The 17901-nt window shown below is 55.7% G+C and overlaps 2 protein-coding genes across 2 annotated transcripts; one reads left to right on the top strand and one right to left on the bottom strand.

The window, feature by feature from the left end:
* Positions 1 to 997: 997 nt before the first annotated feature.
* Positions 998 to 7711, top strand: LOC149995387 (leukocyte immunoglobulin-like receptor subfamily A member 6). Its single transcript, XM_090259195.1, has 11 exons — positions 998 to 1469; positions 1682 to 1717; positions 1884 to 2168; positions 2320 to 2631; positions 2851 to 3132; positions 3420 to 3719; positions 5319 to 5444; positions 5817 to 5859; positions 5939 to 6093; positions 6205 to 6257; positions 6975 to 7711. Exons 1-11 carry the CDS (start codon positions 1340 to 1342, stop codon positions 7119 to 7121), a joined length of 1869 nt encoding a protein of 622 aa, XP_090115321.1. The 5' UTR covers positions 998 to 1339; the 3' UTR covers positions 7122 to 7711.
* A 1210-nt stretch (positions 7712 to 8921) lies between these two features.
* RPS9 (ribosomal protein S9) lies at positions 8922 to 15865 on the bottom strand. Its single transcript, XM_090260165.1, has 5 exons — positions 15785 to 15865; positions 15401 to 15516; positions 15041 to 15163; positions 10215 to 10401; positions 8922 to 9178 (listed from the first exon to the last, which is right to left on the bottom strand). The coding sequence occupies exons 2-5, from the start codon at positions 15495 to 15497 to the stop codon at positions 9001 to 9003; spliced, it is 585 nt and encodes a 194-aa protein (XP_090116291.1). The 5' UTR covers positions 15498 to 15516; positions 15785 to 15865; the 3' UTR covers positions 8922 to 9000.
* Positions 15866 to 17901: the final 2036 nt, after the last annotated feature.

Below are 17901 nucleotides of genomic sequence, written 5' to 3'. Positions count from 1 at the left end.
CACTCCCCTCCACACGCAGACCCTGAGCTCTTGAAAAGCCCTGTGCCTTCCTCAGCTGCTCCCTGAGCCACTCTGAAGGTAGCCCCCTCCTTTCTGACCTGCTGGGCCAAGAGCAGGCCTGTCTCCTCCCCGTCAGCTGTCAATGTATGAATAGTTTGTGTTATAGGCTTGTGTACATGACCTAAAATATTGATCAACACGCCATCCAAGGGCCAGGAGAATGCTGGAGTGTTATTACTGATGGAGTTCATTATCAATACAGCCTTCAAAAAGGGTAGGTTTTTTGTTGTTGTTTTATTTAAGATGAATAATTTATCTATTTTTAGAGAGGGGAAGGGAGAGAGAAAGAGAGGGAGAGAAACATCAATGTATGGTTGCTTCTCATACGCCCCAACTAGGAACCTGGCCCACAACCCAGGCCTGTGCCCTGACCAGAAATCGAACAGGAGACCCTTTGGTTCGCAGGCCAGCGCTCAATCCACTGAGCCACACCAGCCAGGGAGGGTAGCCTTTTTAAAACAGAAATCTGTTCATACTCTTGTTGCTTACTTTTTTTTTTCCCCATTGACTTCAAGACAAAATCCCAAATATCTGCATGGTGCCCCAGATCCTGCGTGACCAGCCCGCAGCCTTCGCCTGGCCGCTGGCACTCCTGAGAACCGCCCAAGGTCTTTCTGGTCAAGAACGGCCGCGGTCCGCCGCCTCTGCTCTGCTCTCTGCTCCTGCCTTGGGCCTGTCCATCCCCGAGAAGCCCCGTCACTGCCAGGACCCAGATCCATGATGTCTCCCTGTTATTGAACTTTATTGCCTCGTTTTCTTTTTTCTCCCAACGTGTGCCATCTCACGAGACTGTAACTGATGGGTCTGCCACCTAAATCTCTCTGACTCTGCCTTCCTTCACCTCAGCTCCATCAGTCCAGGGAAGGACTTTGTCAGCTTCAGCAGTGACTCTCCAGAGCCTGGCACCGTGAGTGGACGGGGTAGCTGCTCTATACATACTGCCTGGCAGCCTGGCCAGTGAGAGAAAGGAAGAAGAATGGTATTTTCAGAGTCTCAGGAAAGGGAAGTGATTTACCCAAGTTAACACAGGTTCTAGAAAAGGCAGAGTCAGATGGAACAGAAATCAGGCTGCTTCTGAGTCCTGCCCAGTGTCCCCTCCCCTCCTGTCCCAGGACAGGTGTCACGCTCTGGGTTTGGGTTTCCCATGAGGTGGGGGCTGGGCGTGTGGAGGCTGCTGGGACTCAGAGCAGTCTGAAGGGTCCCAGTGCTTGCTGTCACCGAGAACCAGTCTTCAGGGAGGGGTGACTTCCCTTCCTGGGAGGCCACTGATGAGGAACCCATGACCTGTCACACAGAGCCGGGACCGAGTAACAGCCCATCTGTTGCCGTCTTGACAGTGGTTTTATACGTCGTGTGCGCTCTGGGAGGAAACACCATGACCTCGACCCTCACTGCCTTTCTCTGCCTCGGTGAGCTTCAGGAAAAGGAGGGATAGGGTCCCCTCCCTCCCCGGTCCTGGTCCTGAGAGACCCCAGGGCTGAGGATGCTCAGTGGGGATGGAAGTCCTGGGGGGAGGAGAGGTGTGCTCAGCCCCGGGTCTGACCCCAGCGCTCAGGGGCCAGAGCAGCTCTGGAGCTCCTGTGTGTGGAAGGGGGACAGTCTCACTGGGACTCTCTTCCAGGGCTGTGTTGGGGCCCGTGGGACCAAGTCCAGGCTGGTGAGTCCTCCCCCAGACCCCCTCCCTCAGCACAGTGACGCCCTTGGGCAGCTGGGCAGCACAGGTTCTGGAAATGGGGACCAGTCTGGGAGGGGCTTTGGAGCGACAGCTGCGGAAACTGAGGGGACAAGGACACCCCAACACCCCAGGTCTGGTTCCCTTCCAGGAGTCCTCCCCAGACCCTCCATCTGGGCTGACCCAGGCCCCGTGGTCAGCAAGGGGAGCCCTGTGACCATCTGGTGTCAGGGGCCTCTGCAGGCGGAGGGCTACGCTCTGTATCAAAACAGCAGCACTGAGCCCTTGGACACGAGGACCCCACGGGTCCCCAGCAACAAGACCGGGTTCCTCATTCAGTCCGTGACTGCACACGACGCAGGGCTATACCACTGTGCATACAGCACTGGGAACACAGTGTCCGAGCGGAGTGACCCGCTGCTCCTGGTGGTGACAGGTGAGGGGGAACCCGGGTCCCCGCCCCACTGAGGGCTCCTCCTCAGAGGCTGAAGGGAACAGTGTGGCTTTAGGGGCCCCACCCCTCACAGCTCACATCTAGGGGAGGTGGGGTGATGGTCCCTTCACCTCCTGTCCTCCTTCTCCCTCAGGAGTGGACGAGGCCCCCTCCCTCTCAGCCCAGTCCAGCCCCGTGGTGGCTGCGGGAGGGAACGTGTCCCTCGTGTGCAGATCACGGAACATCACGGGCACCATGTATCTGCTGATGGAGGGAGGGGCTGACCCGCCCCGAAGCATGAAATCGGAACTGAGGTTCTCTGCTGGGAGGTGGTGGACCCAGGCCACCTTCCCTGTGGGCCCCGTGAGCTCCTCCCATGGGGGGACCTACAGATGCTACGGGTCTCCCAGCTCCTACCCCAACCTGCGGTCACACCTCAGTGACCCTCTGCACATCGAGGTCACAGGTGAGGTGGCCCACACTTGTCTTCAGTTCTTTCCTGTACCCAAGTAACTGATCTGAGCCTTGTGCCTAGTAGAGCCCTGGGGGTCGTGGGGTCAGGGACACTGGTGTGTTGGGGACAGACCACAGGGGGAGGCTCAGGGAGGGACCAGGAGAACTGTCCCTGCAGCCCCCGTGGGTGGTGGGTGTGTGTCCCCTGGGTGCTGACGACCCCCCTCCCCAGGCGTGTACAGGGCGCCCTCCCTCTCGGCCCAGCCGGGCGCACTGCTGCTGCGAGGAGACAGCCTGACCCTCCAGTGTCGCTCAGAGCCCGGCTGTGACAGATTCGCTCTGACCAAGGACGAGGGGCCCCCAGGCCCCCAGCGTCTCAGTGGGCAGCCCAGCCCCAACTTCCCCCTGGGCCGGGTGAACCGCACCCACGGGGGCCGGTACAGGTGCTACTGCGGCCACAGCCTCTCCCACGCGTGGTCGGCCCCCAGCGCCCCCCTGGACATCCTGATCGCAGGTGAGGACCCTGCCCGGTCCTGTCCTGTCTGCTGAGGGCTCAGCCCAGGATCACCATGGTGGTGTGGGGTGCAGGTGAGGGACCTGGAGCAGAGGCTGGGAGGGGCTGAGATTTAGGGAGAGGAGTCAGGAAGGGGGAGTGTGGGTCATGGGGATGAAGGAGACCCTCCCAGAGGGACAGAGAGTGTCCCAGACAGCATCCCTGGGGAACAACATGGTCCCTCAGCTCTGGGCCAAGAATTGGGGCACGGGAGTGACTCTGCACATCACATCTCTCCTCTCCCCCAGGACTGTACACAAAACCCTCCCTCTTGGCCCAGCCGGGGCCATCAGTGCCCGTGGGAGCAAACGTGACCCTGCGGTGTGGATCCGAGGTCGGGTCTGACACCTTCCACCTGCACAGGGAGGGGTCCCTGGACCCTCCCCGGCAGCTTCGTCTGCAGGACACGGCTTCCCCTTCTCAGGCCAACTTCGTCATCGGTCCTGTGACCTCAGGTGACAAAGGGACCTACAGGTGCTACAGGTCACACAGCACCTCCCCCTACCTGCTGTCACAGCCCAGTGATGCCCTGGAGCTCACGGTCTCAGGTGAGGAGCACCATCCCTGCCCTGTGTGCTCATGGTCAGTTCAGGACCCTGTCCCCAGGGGACCTTTAGGCTGGAATGGGAGTGACAGGGTCAGCAGAGGAGGGTCAGCCCGAGGGGCTCTCACCTCAGAGAGGAATGGAAGAGCCAGAGCCACCCCTACCTGGCCTCATCGTCACCCTCATCCCGGAGGCCCAGACAGGCTCCGGGGCCGAGGGAGGCTGGAGAGGACGCAGGCCGAGCAAAGGGAGGCCAGGCCACAGGCCCTCCCCCCCCAGTCCCCTGTCCCCACGGCTGCACCCAGAGACCAAGACGAGTGTGGGAACTAGCGAGGCCTGGATCCCAGAGAGAACATGATCCCCTGCTCTGGCGCTTGTCCCCCGGGGGGCTGGGGGTCCCCAGGGCCCTGAGACTGGCAGGCAATGGGTAGTCATGGCAGAGGGAGCAGCTGCGGTCCCACCCAGGGAGGAGCAGCCAGGCTGACGTGGGCAGAAGGCAGCTCCCAGCCCTCACCCCCATCCTCATACCTCAGAGGCCCTGAGGGTCAGCCCGCCAGGGAGTCAGGCCCGCGGTGGGGTGCACTGAGGGCCTGGGCGGTGGGGGGGCTCAGTTCTGGTCTCGGCTCAGCCACTTCCTGGGTAACAGCCCGAGCCAAGTTCCTCTTTCTCTCTGGGACCAGTTTCTCCAAAGGCTGCCTGACACTGTGTGTGTGTACATGCTTGTGTGTGCATGTGTGCATGCATGTGAGGGTGTGCATATGTGATTTCATGTGTGTGCACATGTTGGGGACTCAGGCATGTCTGAGCGTTCTCCCCTAAGCCTTCCAAGGAGCAGCTGTGCACCTGGGGGAAGAAGCCCCACTCCTGGTTCAATTCCCAGCTCTGCTACTTCCCCCCGTGGGGTCTTGGACAAGCCGTGCTCCTCCTGAGTCCCAGGTTCTTGGGCTGTGGATCAGGTCTCCCCCCAAGTGCAGCCCTCCGCAGGCAGCCTGGCCCTGTGTGGGGCTCAGGAAGGCCGCGGCCCTCCCCGGCCCCTCGCAAACACACTCAGTGCACACAGGCCCCGCTGTGGTGGGAGACAGGTCTGGGCTGTGCTGGGCTGGAGAGCAATGAGGGCTGGGTGTGGTGACGGGTCCCTGCACTGATGTCCCACCTGGATGGTGTGGGGACAGCAAAATAATAACAATGCCCTGGCTGGTGTGGCTCAGTGGACTGAGCACAGGATTGTAAACCAAGAGGTCACCGGTTTGATTCCCAGTCAGGGCACATGCCTGGGTTGCGGGCCAGATCCCCAGTTGGGGGCACGCGAGAGGCAACCACACACTGATGTTTCTCTCCCTTTCTCCCTTCCTTCCCCTCTCTCTAAAAATAATAACAACACACAAGGGACCCTACATCCCAGGGTCCCGTCCCCGCGCTGCCCGGCCAGGCTGGGTGACCTGGGGCACGTGGGTAACCTCTCTGAGCCTCAGGGCACTGGGGGTGGGGCCTGAGGGCTGTGAGGTCAGCGGAGACGAACAACAGACCCAGCACGTGCCTCGCACACAGTAGGTGCTCATTAAATGGCATCTTTGGCTCATGCATGATGTCATTCCTGCCCAAGGTCTGCCATGGTCCGTGAACCACCTGATCGGGGTCTTGGTGGCCCTTGTCCTGCTGCTGTCCCTCTTCCTCTTCCTTTTCTTCTTCATCCGACACCAGCGGCATCGGAGCAAAGGCAGGATGTCGGGTGAGCAGGGAACAGGGTGACCAGGGCCACAGAAGGGGGTGGGCTTAGGGGACAGCCAGAGCTAAACCAGACAGATGGCAAGGCCCAGAAAGGTCACTTCCTCCAGCGTTTCCTCTCAGGAAACAACCTGAAGAGATTTAAACAAGAGTGCACGTGTAAGGATCTTCGAGTACTCTTTTGGCTTTCCCAAACTTACGAAATGTGTGAAAACACACGCCGGCTCTGCTTTTCATTGCCCAGAACTGCGTTCCCTCCGAGTTCTGTGTGGAGGTGGGAGGGGTCGTGATCTCAGTTACTGAGTCCTCTGCAGACCTCAGCGCCGCCCCAGGGTACGGTCCTGGGGGCGCTGAGGCTGACCCCACCTTCCTGCAGAGGCCGCAGCGTCAGACTCCGAGGACAGAGGCCTGCAGAAGAGGTGAGCCCTCTCCCAAAGACCCCCGAGGCCCACCCGCCCGGGCCGCGCTCAGCCCCCTGACCCTCTGTCTCCTCCCCAGCTCCAGCCCAGCTGCGGACGCCCAGGAGACCTTGTGTAAGGCAGCGAGGACGGGGCTGTCCTGGGGGAGGGGACAGGCCCAGAGAACCTGGGTGGGCCGTGGGGACCGGGGAGTGGTTGGACACGGTTCTGCGCTTGGCAGTGACGCAGCACGAAGCTGACACTGTGTGACCTTGGCCGCGTCCCAGACCCTATCTAGGCCTCTGCTGGGTGAGAACTCAGGGAACCTCGGCAGGAGATGAGATGGTCTTATTCTGTCCCCAACAGACACGGCTGTGAAAAAAACGCGGCGCAAGGAGGACAGACAGCCGGACGGTCAGGTGAGCTCCGCCCGGTCCTGAGCAGGAAGCCCACGCCTCCTAGTCCACACACTGGATTCCGCGGGCATGTCTCCCCGACGCCACCCTGCCCTGGGCAGCCTCTCGCTTCTGGAGGCTCCCGCTCCGCGCCGCTGCAGCACTGCGCTCCGCTTGCCCTCCTCGGCCACCCCGGCCGGCCGCTTGGGCCGAAGGCTCGGGTGGAGATGGCAGGGCTGAAGGTCAGAGCCGAAGGTCAGGGCTGAGCAGCCTGAGCCCCACACGAGGGCCTGAAATCCAAGCCCAGGCCCACGGAGAGGCGCCTCGCACCCCACGCGAAGGGCCCTGCAAGCTCACTCAGCCCTCCCCGCGCTCCTCTCCCCCGCCTGGCCCGGGAACCACACGGGTGACTAGACCTGTCCACCCCGGGCGGGGGGCTCACTCAGCCCACCGCAGTCAATGGACGGCGCTCCCTGGAGGGCTGCGGGGGGGTCTGACTGTCCCTCCCTGTCGGTGGCTCCACACCTGGCTCCTCCCCCCAGCACCAGGCTCACCTGCCAAGCTGCCAACCTCACATCCCCCGCCCCCAAACCCCCAAAGATACGGTGACTGACAGGAGCAGAGGGCTAGAGCCAAGGAGACCACCCCCCTCACTGTCTCCAGCAGGGACGACTAACGTCCCCAGGACTGTCCTCAGGCATCCCCCACCCCACCCACACGCTTTCATTCCCCCCACCACAGGCTGCAGCATCTGAAGACCCCCAGGACGTGACCTACGCCCAGCTGAACCACTTGACCCTCAAACAGAAGACAAGTGCACCCCCTTCCTCCCCGTCGGAGGAGCCCCCAGATGAGCCCAGCATGTACGCTGCTCTGGCCGTCCGCTAGCCCAGGACGGACCCAGACGCCACACTCCAGGGAGGGGGCCTGCAGGGACCCGGGAAAGCACAGGAGCTGCCCCCAAGGACACTCAGCTAGCGACCCCAGCCAGCCCGGAGGCCTGACGTGGGCCCTCAGCAGCTCCTGGGACCTTCTGGGGACTGACTGCTTCCAGGAACTCACCACCACACAGCTGACGCATGTCCCCACCGAGACCCCGTTGACTGCAAGGACCCCACAGAACTGCCTCAAAGCCAGAATTACACTAGCGGCGACCTCCTGCTGAGGAAGGGGCTACAACCCACCCAGCCCGTGAGCCGGAGCTGTCACCTGAGGCTGGGCACTTAACCGACCTCAGAGCCCGGAAGTCCCCAGACAGGGACCAACGACAGGGTGCAAGGCGGCTGCAGCTGCTGAGGGGTTGCGCAACTCCATGCTTCTCGTTTCCAGCCCCAGCCCCCTCCTCCCCTGCCTGGCACGGTTCTCAGCAAGGGAAGGGAAGCCCGTTCCCTCAGAACGCAGGGGGAGGGGTGACCCTCACAGGCCACTAACAGCTCCCCACTTCGCATCTTAAGGCACACAACTGGGCACCTGCCCAGCAACCACCCAGGAACAAGTTGTGAAATGAGTCTGTAGATCTTGTCAAACGCTGCCACCCATTAAAATTCACCAGCTGCCCTGACCCTGACCAGTGCGACTCAGTGGACTGGGCAGCATCCCACACAAAGCAGAATGTCACTGGTTCAAGTTCCTGGTCAGGGCACATGACTGGGGTGAAGGTTCTGCCCCAACGGAGGTGGTACTTCTCTTCCTCTTTCTCCCTTCCTTCTTAACAAAAATTTAAATAAAATTCTCCAGCACCCCTATGGTGGGTGGGATCAGCTCCCAGTGGTGCCCAGCCTCCAGGCCCACCCCGACTTCTCCTGCCTTGGATTGGGCAAAGGGCTGGAGATGGGAACTGAGGCCGATCTCCACTTGCTACTTCCTCTGCCTGGAGATGCCTGTTCAGCGTCCAGAACTTCCTTCTGGTTTTTAAAGTTGTTTTCCAGAATGCTTAACTTTGAATTTCAATTGAAATTAAAAACGATGTGCTTGCCAACAATGTTCACATCTGGTTTTGACTCAAAGAACCACCCTTGTCATATCCGTGGTCGCCCTGCTGACGTAGGTGGTGTGATGTTTTATCCACCCCAAGACCAAGCCCCCACACTTACAGGCACAGTACAGTACGCGATGGCTCCAGCAGCCTAGAACTGAACAGAGCCCCGGCTGCGGTGGCTCAGTGGATGGAGTGCCGGCCTGTGAACCAAAAGGTTGCAGGTTCAATTCCCAGGCGGCACAGGCTTGGGTTGTGGGCCTGGTCCCCAGTGGGGAACCTGAGGCAACTGATGGGTTGTTTCTCATGCACATCAATGTCTCTCTCTTTCTCCCTCCTTTCCCCTCTAAAAATAAATAAAATCTTTAAAAAATAAAAACATAATAAAAAGACTGAACAGACACACAGATCAGCATCACTCCCAAGCAACGGTGAGATCTGTAAAGCATTCCCCGTTCTGTGATGAACAGTAACTGGACTTTCAGGGGTGATCATTTTGTAGGTGTTGGATTATGCTGCACACAACAGAAACATTTAAAATAGGCCCACAAGGGTCTGACCAAAGCTGCTACCCAGGCCCCTCCTGTGCAGGAAGAACCACGGGCAGGTGTGTGAATAGCTCCAAGTGACCTGGTAAAGCCCAGCTTGTTCTTCCTCCCGCTACTTGGACTGGGTGTTCAGAGCTGGGAGGGTAAGAGACGCACCAACAAAGACCAGTTACAAAGAGCTGATGTTTTATTATCTGACTGGGAAACCAGACGCTCCACCAGTCCGGGGTGGAGGTGAGGGGGCTTAATCCTCCTCCTCATCATCGCCGGCTCCAGCCCCGCCCTGGCCCTTCTTGGCGTTCTTCCTCTTCACGCGACCCGGGCGGCCACCCCCGTACGGGGACCGGAGGGAGAAGTCGATGTGCTTCTGGGAGTCCAGGCGGACAATGAAGGACGGGATGTTCACCACCTGCTTACGGACCCTGGGGGGGGGGGGGGAAACGGCAGGTCAGGGAGGGTGCAGAACCCCTCCCCTCTCCTCCTGCTTGTGCCTCGCAGTGGACAGGGCTGGCGCTACAGCCGCGCTCGCACATAACGCGGCAGGGCCTCCTGACCCACGGCCTCTGGCGCCCACATCTCCCCTCCGTCTAAGCCTGCAGACACTCCGGGACGGGCTTCTCTCCCGTTACAGAGGGGAGGGAGACTCAGAAGTGACCGCACCGCGGGACCACAAAGCCAACGAGGGAGGTGGCAGCGTATAAATCCAAGGTCTGCCTTCCCCTTTCTGAATTGTGCCGGACCTGAGCTTCATCAGCCCGCAGGTTCAGTCCTGGAGCAGCAGCCCGCGGCTAGGTTCTAGGAAGCCACTGCCAACGAGAAGTGTGACCGGGGCTCCTGCCTGTGGGCCACAGGGCTAGGGGAGGGCGGAGGTGTCCATTCGCACGCAAACGCCCCGCCCCATACTGCACAGCTTCCCCAGAATGGGGCCCGATCTACAGAAAGGGCGACCAGCACCCAGATTGAGACCCACGGGCCCTGCCTGCTCTCGTCACCGCACTGCCCGCCACCCTGAGCCGGCACTGCGCTGCAGCGGACCCTGGGCTGGGCCGCCTGGCCAAGCTAACACCCACAGTGCAAGGAGCAGGGTCCGGAACGACTTCACAGGTGGGTCCGTGCACAGCTGAACCCACCCAGGCCACCTGAGGCCCAGTGACTTATCTCCGTCACCTGGGGGCACCAGAGCTATTACCTGTCCAGCTGCCTGCATGCCTGGCAGAGGCCTTCGCAAGGTGTACGGCTCAAGCCGCAGTGACCCTTGCGCTGGGCTATGGGGGGGTGAGGTGGCCCCCACAAGCTGTTTGTATGTAGGGGTCAATCTGTGCCCTCAAGGTGAGCTCACACCTTTGTCACCTCCAAGGGCTGCACAGGAGACAGGGACAGCAGGCTGGGTGAGAACCACCTTCAGAAGGGATGGGGGGGCGGGGGGCACCAGCGTCAGGGAGCCCCCAGGGGCCGTACCTGATGTGCCGCTGGCGGATCAGCACGCGGGCATGGTGGATGGACTTGGCCAGGCCCAGCTTGAAGACCTGGGTCTGCAGGCGCCTCTCCAAGAAATCCTCGATCTTCAGGCCCAGGATGTAATCCAGCTTCATCTTGCCCTCGTCCAGCACCCCAATGCGCACGAGGCGCCGCAGCAGGGCGTTGCCTGGGGGGGCGGGGGGGAGTGTGAGCCAGCGCTCTGGCTGATGTCACACTTGCCGGGTTCAGGTCCTCCACCTCAGGCCCATCGTGTGGGTGAGACGCCAGCAGGAAGCAGGAGCTCATCCTGACACAAGCCTCGCTGCCCCAGCCCGCGCGCAGGCCTCGTGGCCCGCACACAGCCCCAGGCAGGCTCCCAGGGCGACAGCCTTCTCAGCAGGGAGGGCAGGTGACTGCACACACCTGTGCTCTCCCCCGGACAGGGCGCCTTCCTCAGAGCTGTCAGGAAGACAGACCGAGACAGTCCCTGCAGAAGGCCCTGCACGCACCGGCGAGACTGGGGGCTGCTGTCAGTAAACTACGCCTCCCATGACAGAGCACGGGCGTAGGAGCAAGTATTCGGAAGTTAAGAAAGCCCAGCCAGACTTCCGGTCAAGACGGAGGCGTAGGCAGACATGCGACACCATAAAAGGGATCATAGCTCACCTCAAAACAGAAGAACACCCAGAACTGCCATGAAACTGAACTGTGTGGAAGTCCGACAACCAAGGATGTAGAGGAGGGGCGGGGACAGGGAGGCAGGGTGGAGAGGACAAAGTGTGGCGGCAGAACAGGCGGTCCCACACCCACGTGTGGCGGATAAGAATCGGAAAGGACACCTGGGGACTGAGCGCTCCCAGCTCCAGGCCAGAACACACAGCCCCGGGTTCCAGCGCCAGGAAAATAAAGCCTCGTAACTCTGGCTATAAAAACCCGTGGGGGTTGGGACGGCGGAAGAAACTGCAAGTCTTTCAGGAGAGTCCATTTCAAGGGCCTACAGGATCCTAGGACATACGCAAGCCCACCCACTCTGGGAACCACCAGCAGGACAACAGCCAGGAGGGTGCCAGTCATACATGGGAAGTGGGTTAAGTGACTGGGAACGGGGCAAGTGCCGAGCAAGCCTCCAGCAGCCAAGCAGTGGCACTGTCCCTTCCCAAAGCTGTGAAGGGGGCTGCCCAGCCATGGCAAACACTCAAGGCTCTGCCCCATACAACTTAACAGGTGCGCTAAGAGTCAAAGCAGCTCTGACTAATGCATAGCAACAAACAGGGAGGCAGCCAAACTGAGGACACAAAGGAATATGGTCCAAATGAAAGAACAAAACCTCAGAGAAAGAACTAAACGAAACGGAGAGAGCCAACCTGCCAGATGCAGAGTTCAAAACACCGGTGGACAAGGATGCTCAGAGAACTCACTGAGTACAGCAAAAGCATAAGGGAAGAAATGAAGGTTACACTAAGGGACATAAGAAAAAATCCACAGGGATAATGAAGGGAAAGAAGCTGGGGGTTCATATCAACAAATTGGAACACAAAGAAGAAATAAACAGTCAACTAGAACAGGATGAAAAAACAAGAATCACAAAAAAAAAAAAAAACAAGAAAATAAAAAGACTCCAGGACATCTCCAGAAGTGCCAACATCCACATCATGGGGTGCCAGAAGAGGAAGAGGAAGAAATTGAAAACTTATGTGAAAAAATAATGGAAGAGAACTTTCTTAATTTGACAAAGGAAACAGACGTACAAGTCCTGGAAGTACAGAGAATCCCACCAAGCTAGACCCAAGGAGGACCACACCAAGACACATCAGAATTAAAATGCCAAAGGTTCAAGATAAAGAGTCTTAAAAGCAGCAAGAGAAGAGAGCTGCCTACAAAGGGGTGCCTATAAGATTGTCAGCTGATTTCTCAAAAGAGAAACTTTGCAGGCAAGAAGGGACTGGCAAGAAGTATTCAATGTGATAAAAAGCAAGGACTTACAACCAGAATTACTCTATCCAGGAAAGCTAGCAATTAGAATGGAAGGGCAGATAAAGTGCTTCCCAGACAAAGTAAAGCTAAAGGAGTCCATCATCACCAAGCCATTATTATAAAAAATGTCAAAGGGACGTGTTTCAGAAAAAGGAGATCAAAACTATGAACACTAAAATGACAACAAACTCACACCTATCAACAACTGAATCTAAAAAATAAAAACAAAATCCAACTAAGCAAACCAGAACAGGAACAGAATCATAGGCGTGGGGATCCTTTGGAGGGTTATCAGCTGGGAGTGGTGAGGGGGAGAAATGAGGAAATGGTGCAGGGACTAAGAAGCATAATCGGTTGGTACAAAATAGACAGGGGGAAGGTAAGAATAATATAGGAAAGGGTGAAGCCAAAGACTTACATGCATGACCCATGGACATGAACCAAGGGAGGGGGTAATTGCTGTAAGGCAGGTACTGGGCAGAGTGGGGGAAAGTGGGAAAAACTGGGACAACTGTAATAGCATAATCAATAAACTATACTTTTAAAAACAAAGAAGAAAAAAAAGAAAGCCCTACCATTTTCCCCTGCACAGGCTTACAACTAATTAGCACGTTTACACTCGAGAAACAGCCCAAAACTTTTGTCCTTAGAAAGGACAGTTTCACTTTTTAAGAAGTGGTTCTCTCTTTACAGCAAAACAAAGAAATGCAAGCAAGCTCATGTAAACAATGCGCCCACATTTAGTGAACACTTCCTCCCCCCTAGGGAAACCGCGAAGGAAAGCTGGCTGACTTTGTGGGCACTTCAGTGCCCGTCATTTCTGCACAAGCAAGCAGAGAAGTGCCTTAGTTCCTGACCTGAAAAACGGATGTAATACCTGTCCTTAAGCGGCTGCGCAGATGGAGTTTATACTGGTCACTGCGTGAATGCACTGCCAGCCAAATGCTGGCTGCTGGTGTTACAAAGTCTTTTCAACAGATGAGGCTCAGGGAAGCTTCTTGCCCAGTCCCACACCTTAGTGGGCAGGCTGGTCTGAAGCAAGGCGGGGCTCTCCCAGTGAGGAGCACCTCCAGCAGCAGAGCTCCCAGGCTCCTCCTCCCTCGTCTGCGGCTAACAGGCTGGTTACTAGAAGGCAAGGGTGCTGCCTTCCCCTTGCAACTTCCATTTCTGCCGTGGAAAACCACAACCCTTGGACACCCACCCATCGCCTAGGTCATCTCACCACAGACGGGGTAAGTTTCACTGAGACTAGCTCTGTCTTCAGAGTCCTGAGACCAGAACCGTCTATGGCTTGCTCCCCACAGCCTCTGGGGTAAAGTCCCACCCAGCATCAGTGTCCTCGGGGATTCTGGAAACTTCATGAGGTTACCAAAGGGACTAACGGAAGGATAAGAATGAATAGCTCTCGCATCTGTGAGCCTGAGGCAGATTTAAGTGTGATAAATTTGTGATGGTTAAACAAGCTCCAGCCTTTAAAACTTCTACTTGGGTGATCATTCTCATGGTCTAAAAGTACTTCTTTAGTCATGGGTTGGGAGAGAAATCATCCGCATTACCCTGACTAAAAATTAAGAAAGCCCTGGCTGGTGTGGCTCAGTGAATTGAGTGCCAGTCTACGAACAAAAGGGTCACACATTGGATTCCCAGTCCGGACACATGCCTGGGTAGCAGCTCGAGTCCCCATACACTTATGCATCTCTCCCTCTTTCTCCCTCCCTCTAAAAATAAATAAAAAATCTTTAAAAAAAAATTTAAGAGAAAAGTCCAGCCTGATTCCCAGCCTCTCCTGCTTCTCACCATAAATCAAGACTCCCTGACCTCAGGCTAAAAGCAGTTTCAAGATGACAGCTGGAGCCCTGGCAGGGAAACTCAGTTGGTTAAAGCATAGTCCTGATACATCAAGGCTGCAGGTTTGATCCCCAGTCACCAACCAATGAATGCACAAATAAATGGAACAACAAATCTGTTTCTTTCTCTCTCCCTTACTCTCTCTAAAAATCAACAATTTTTAAAAACATTTTTAATTTTAAAAAATTACAGCTGTGAGGAAGCCAAAGGTTAACTAAAAACAAGTTGCAGATACTTGAAGTAAATTATTATGGTGTGTAAATTTTATCCTAATAAAGACTGTATGGGAGACCGCTCTCATTTTCTCTTCATCTGTAAGAGAAACATCAGTTGCCACCCCTACAAGACTGCCATGCAGGTTAACAGAGTAAATGAAGAGCTTAGAAAAAGGTACTTAAGACAGTCCTTATAACACATCAGCTACTTTACCATTCTTGCCATCTTACACTCTGAGAGGGACTATTAAAATTTGAGTGAATTGTGTCAATCTTCCATTAACTTCCCATCTCAAAGCAGAAATTTAAGACCTTCATCAAGAGTATAAATGGTCTTCCCTGTGACATCCACAAGCCCTCTCCTAGCCAGGCATTTGCTAAACGTTATCTAAACGTCCTGACCACTTTATTACAGCTGGCAAACGTACACAGCCAAGCCCCCACCCTGCAATCATTACAAGACATTTCACCGTCTATGCCCACCACGAGCAGAACCATTTTTGCTACATTACATAGGGCTAGAGCCAGGTGCCCAAGCTCAGTTGGCATTATTAGTCTAGCTGAGGGTAAATTAAGCTCCAACATGTGGGTAAAACAAAGGTCACACATGAGGAACGAGTGCAAGGATTTGGATCGAGCCCCACTTTTCCTACCCCACGATCCCCATCAGTCGCCATGTTAAAAGGCTGGCTCCACTTGTCCCATTTAACACTCTGATCACTGGACTAGCAGGTCCAGAACTCCAGCAGCTCTGCGCCTCCTCGCCTTCCTGCGGGCTCCCACACACACCTTCAAACAGACGCCGTGGGTCTTTCTCGTCCAGCGTCAGCAGCTCCCGAGCAGCCTTGCGGATCTTGGCCAGAGTAAATTTGACCCTCCAGACCTCACGTTTGTTCCGGAGCCCATACTCTCCTACAAAAAAAAAGGGGGGGGGGTGGCGGGAGTCGAAGCGGAAACAGGCTGTCCCACGGACTAGTGCAAAGTGGCTTGGGGATACAGAATCTTCCTAAACCTCTAATAATATGAACTTGGGGAGTCGAAAGAGGGACACACCGAAGGACCTGAATAGACCGCGCACGTGGCCGGCCTCACCCACGTGCTAGCTTTCCCCCGGAGCCCGGCAGCCGAAACCCTGCCTCGGCTACTCACCGATCAGCTTCAACTCTTGGTCAAGGCGAGATTTCTCAAACGGTCTCCGCGGGGTCACATAGGTTTTGCGACAAACCCAGCTCCGGGCTACCGGCATGTTGGCTCCGCTCGCCCGTCTGCGCCTGCGCAGAAGGGAAGCTGGTCAGGTGGAACCCCGGCGCGCCGGCGCGGTCTCCCAACTACGCTAGAATCCCGGGTCGCCCAGAAAAGGTCTCGCGAGATCCTTCCCCAAAGCTTCCGTAAGCGGAATCACCCCACAAACGTGTAGGCGGCCTAATACCTTCATCTCACCCCCAACCTGCTCACCGTCCGTATCAAACCTTGGAAAGACCCCACGACCGTACAACCCACGCCCAGACTAGAAAGCAAGGCAAGAGAACATACGCGCAGCTCTGGAAAACTGAGAAAGAGGAGCGCACGCGCCCCGGCCGCGCTCTTATAGCGGCGAGGACGCCCGTGCCGTCATTACGCAGGGCGCACGTCTGAACCAATCAGAAGAGGCGTTGGCGGGCGGAAACGCTGTGGCGACGAGAGGCTGGGCCAGAACGGGGTTTGCTGCGCCATGGTTGCGTCGTGTAGTCCTGACAGAGAGTCGGGGTACGGGGGGTTCAGAGAAGTGGGAGCGTTTCGCCCCGTGAGTGGCGACTTAAGTCCAGCAACTAGCCTCTGAGTCGGTTATAATGTCGGAGACGTTACCCCCACCTCCTCTAGACTTAAGCCGACTCTCCCACCCTGTGAAAAGACCCTCCTGGCGGGCTGGAGCTCGCGACCTCACGGCTTCCAGAAGCTGCTCCGTGGAGCCCGTGAATAATGAGTGAAGTCGTTTCTCTTCTGAGAATAACGTCACCCGAAAGCAGAGCCAGAAGCCAGCCTTCCCTTCTGAGCCCCTTCTGAGGAGCGAGTGCAGAAAGCGAGGATTCACGGAGTCGCGGGTCTGTGACCTGCGTGAGGAGACACAGCTCAGCTTGACATTCTGACAGGATTCCACTTTTGCCTTTCTTGCTTTTTGCAGACAAACGGAAAAAAAAGATCTGGTAGAAATCCGGCCACTCCTGGAATGTTTATCACCTAGTGGCTCTGGCCACCTCAGGGGACAGTCGCCCCCCCCTCAGCGCGGGCCTCGTTAATTCATTTATTGAGCAGCACAAGGAATTGTTCCACACTGTGACATAACAGCCGCGAACGGAGCAGCCCGTCTACTCAAAGAGCTCAGAGTCGTAGGGGAACAGAAAAAGGAATAAGTTGGAAGTAAATCACCTCAGATTGGGATGCCAGGAAGAAAATTAATTACTGATAATGACTGAGGGAAGATGGTACTTCAGATAGGATGGTCCGGGGTGTACCCTTTAAGTAGGTGGTTTTTTGTTTTTTGTTTTATTCTTCAGACCCAAGGATAAAAAAGGCTTTGTGCCTCTTTATCAAAAACAGCAGTTTGCCTTGGCTGGTGTGGCTCAGCACACTGAGCGCCGGGCTGCAGGCCTGCGAACCGAGAGGTGGCGGGTTGGTTTCCAGTCAAGGCATGTACCTGGGCTGTGGGCCAGGTCCCCAGGTGGGGGTGTGTGAGAGACAAGCAATAGCGCTTTCTCTCCCTTTCTCCCTTACCCTCTCTCTAAAATAAATAAATTATATATATATATATATATATATATATATATATATATTTTAACCCAGCAGTTTATTCTGAGGTTCATTCCCAGAAGAGGGAAAATGCTGTGAAACCTCTTGCTGGCTATATATTCTGCTCTACCTTAGCGCCATTTGTCACCTGGAGGAATTGACATTTTTATCTGCTTTGTCAACATCTTACCCTCAGACAGCCCCTAGGGTTATTCCCATTTAACACCAAGGGCTTTACATGTTAATTGTTGGATCATGTTTAATGAGCACTTTAAATGTGCTAGGCTTTGGGCTAAACACTTCATCTGGGTTTTTCTTTTTTTAATTGTTTTTTTTTTAAGAGAGGGAGAGTGAGAGACATTGATTTGTTGTTCCACTTATTGATGTGCTCACTGGTTGATTCTTGTACGCACTCTGACCAGGGATTGAACCTGAAACCTTGGCATATCGGGACAATGCTCTAACCAACTGAGCTACCCAGCGAGGACCTTCTTGGTTTTTTAATTCTTGTGACCCATGATTTATATCACTAAAAATAATAATAGGTGGCATTCTGAAATGCTTACTATGTATGAGGCACTGTTCTAAGGATCTTACTTGTACTTATTTAATCCTCAATACATACTTAAGGAGTACTCCAAGAGAAGTTGTCCTCTCATTAAAGAGTATAGTATTCCCTCATTTATCGTGGGTATTACATTCTAGACGCCCCCCCCCCCTGCGCAAAAGGTGAAAATCCGCGAAGTAGGAACCTTACATTTATTTTAGTATTTATATATTTTTAAGGCTTTATAAGCCCTTTCTACACACTTATAAACCATTCCCAGTCCCTTATTAACCTTTCCCACTACCTTATTAACCTTTTCCACACTTTTATAAACACT

This window comes from Furipterus horrens, unplaced genomic scaffold (genome assembly GCF_987537825.1).
Source record: "Furipterus horrens unplaced genomic scaffold, mFurHor1.1.pri manual_scaffold_13, whole genome shotgun sequence".
NCBI classification, from domain to species: domain Eukaryota; kingdom Metazoa; phylum Chordata; class Mammalia; order Chiroptera; family Furipteridae; genus Furipterus; species Furipterus horrens.
The sequence above is the reverse complement of the archived record's forward strand: the minus strand, read 5'-3'. Positions and strand labels throughout refer to the sequence as shown.

Excerpts from the sequence above, each read along its gene's own strand:
- LOC149995387 (XM_090259195.1), top strand. The coding sequence starts at position 1,340 with ATGACCTGTCACACAGAGCCGGGACCGAGTAACAGCCCATCTGTTGCC. Across the intron at positions 2,632-2,850 it reads TCTGCACATCGAGGTCACAG|GCGTGTACAGGGCGCCCTCC; the intron begins GTGAGGTGGCCC and ends CCCCCTCCCCAG. Across the intron at positions 5,445-5,816 it reads GAGCAAAGGCAGGATGTCGG|AGGCCGCAGCGTCAGACTCC; the intron begins GTGAGCAGGGAA and ends ACCTTCCTGCAG.
- RPS9 (XM_090260165.1), bottom strand. The coding sequence starts at position 15,497 with ATGCCGGTAGCCCGGAGCTGGGTTTGTCGCAAAACCTATGTGACCCCG. Across the intron at positions 15,164-15,400 it reads CCAAGAGTTGAAGCTGATCG|GAGAGTATGGGCTCCGGAAC; the intron begins GTGAGTAGCCGA and ends TTTTTTTTGTAG. Across the intron at positions 10,402-15,040 it reads CCCACGGCGTCTGTTTGAAG|GCAACGCCCTGCTGCGGCGC; the intron begins GTGTGTGTGGGA and ends CCGCCCCCCCAG.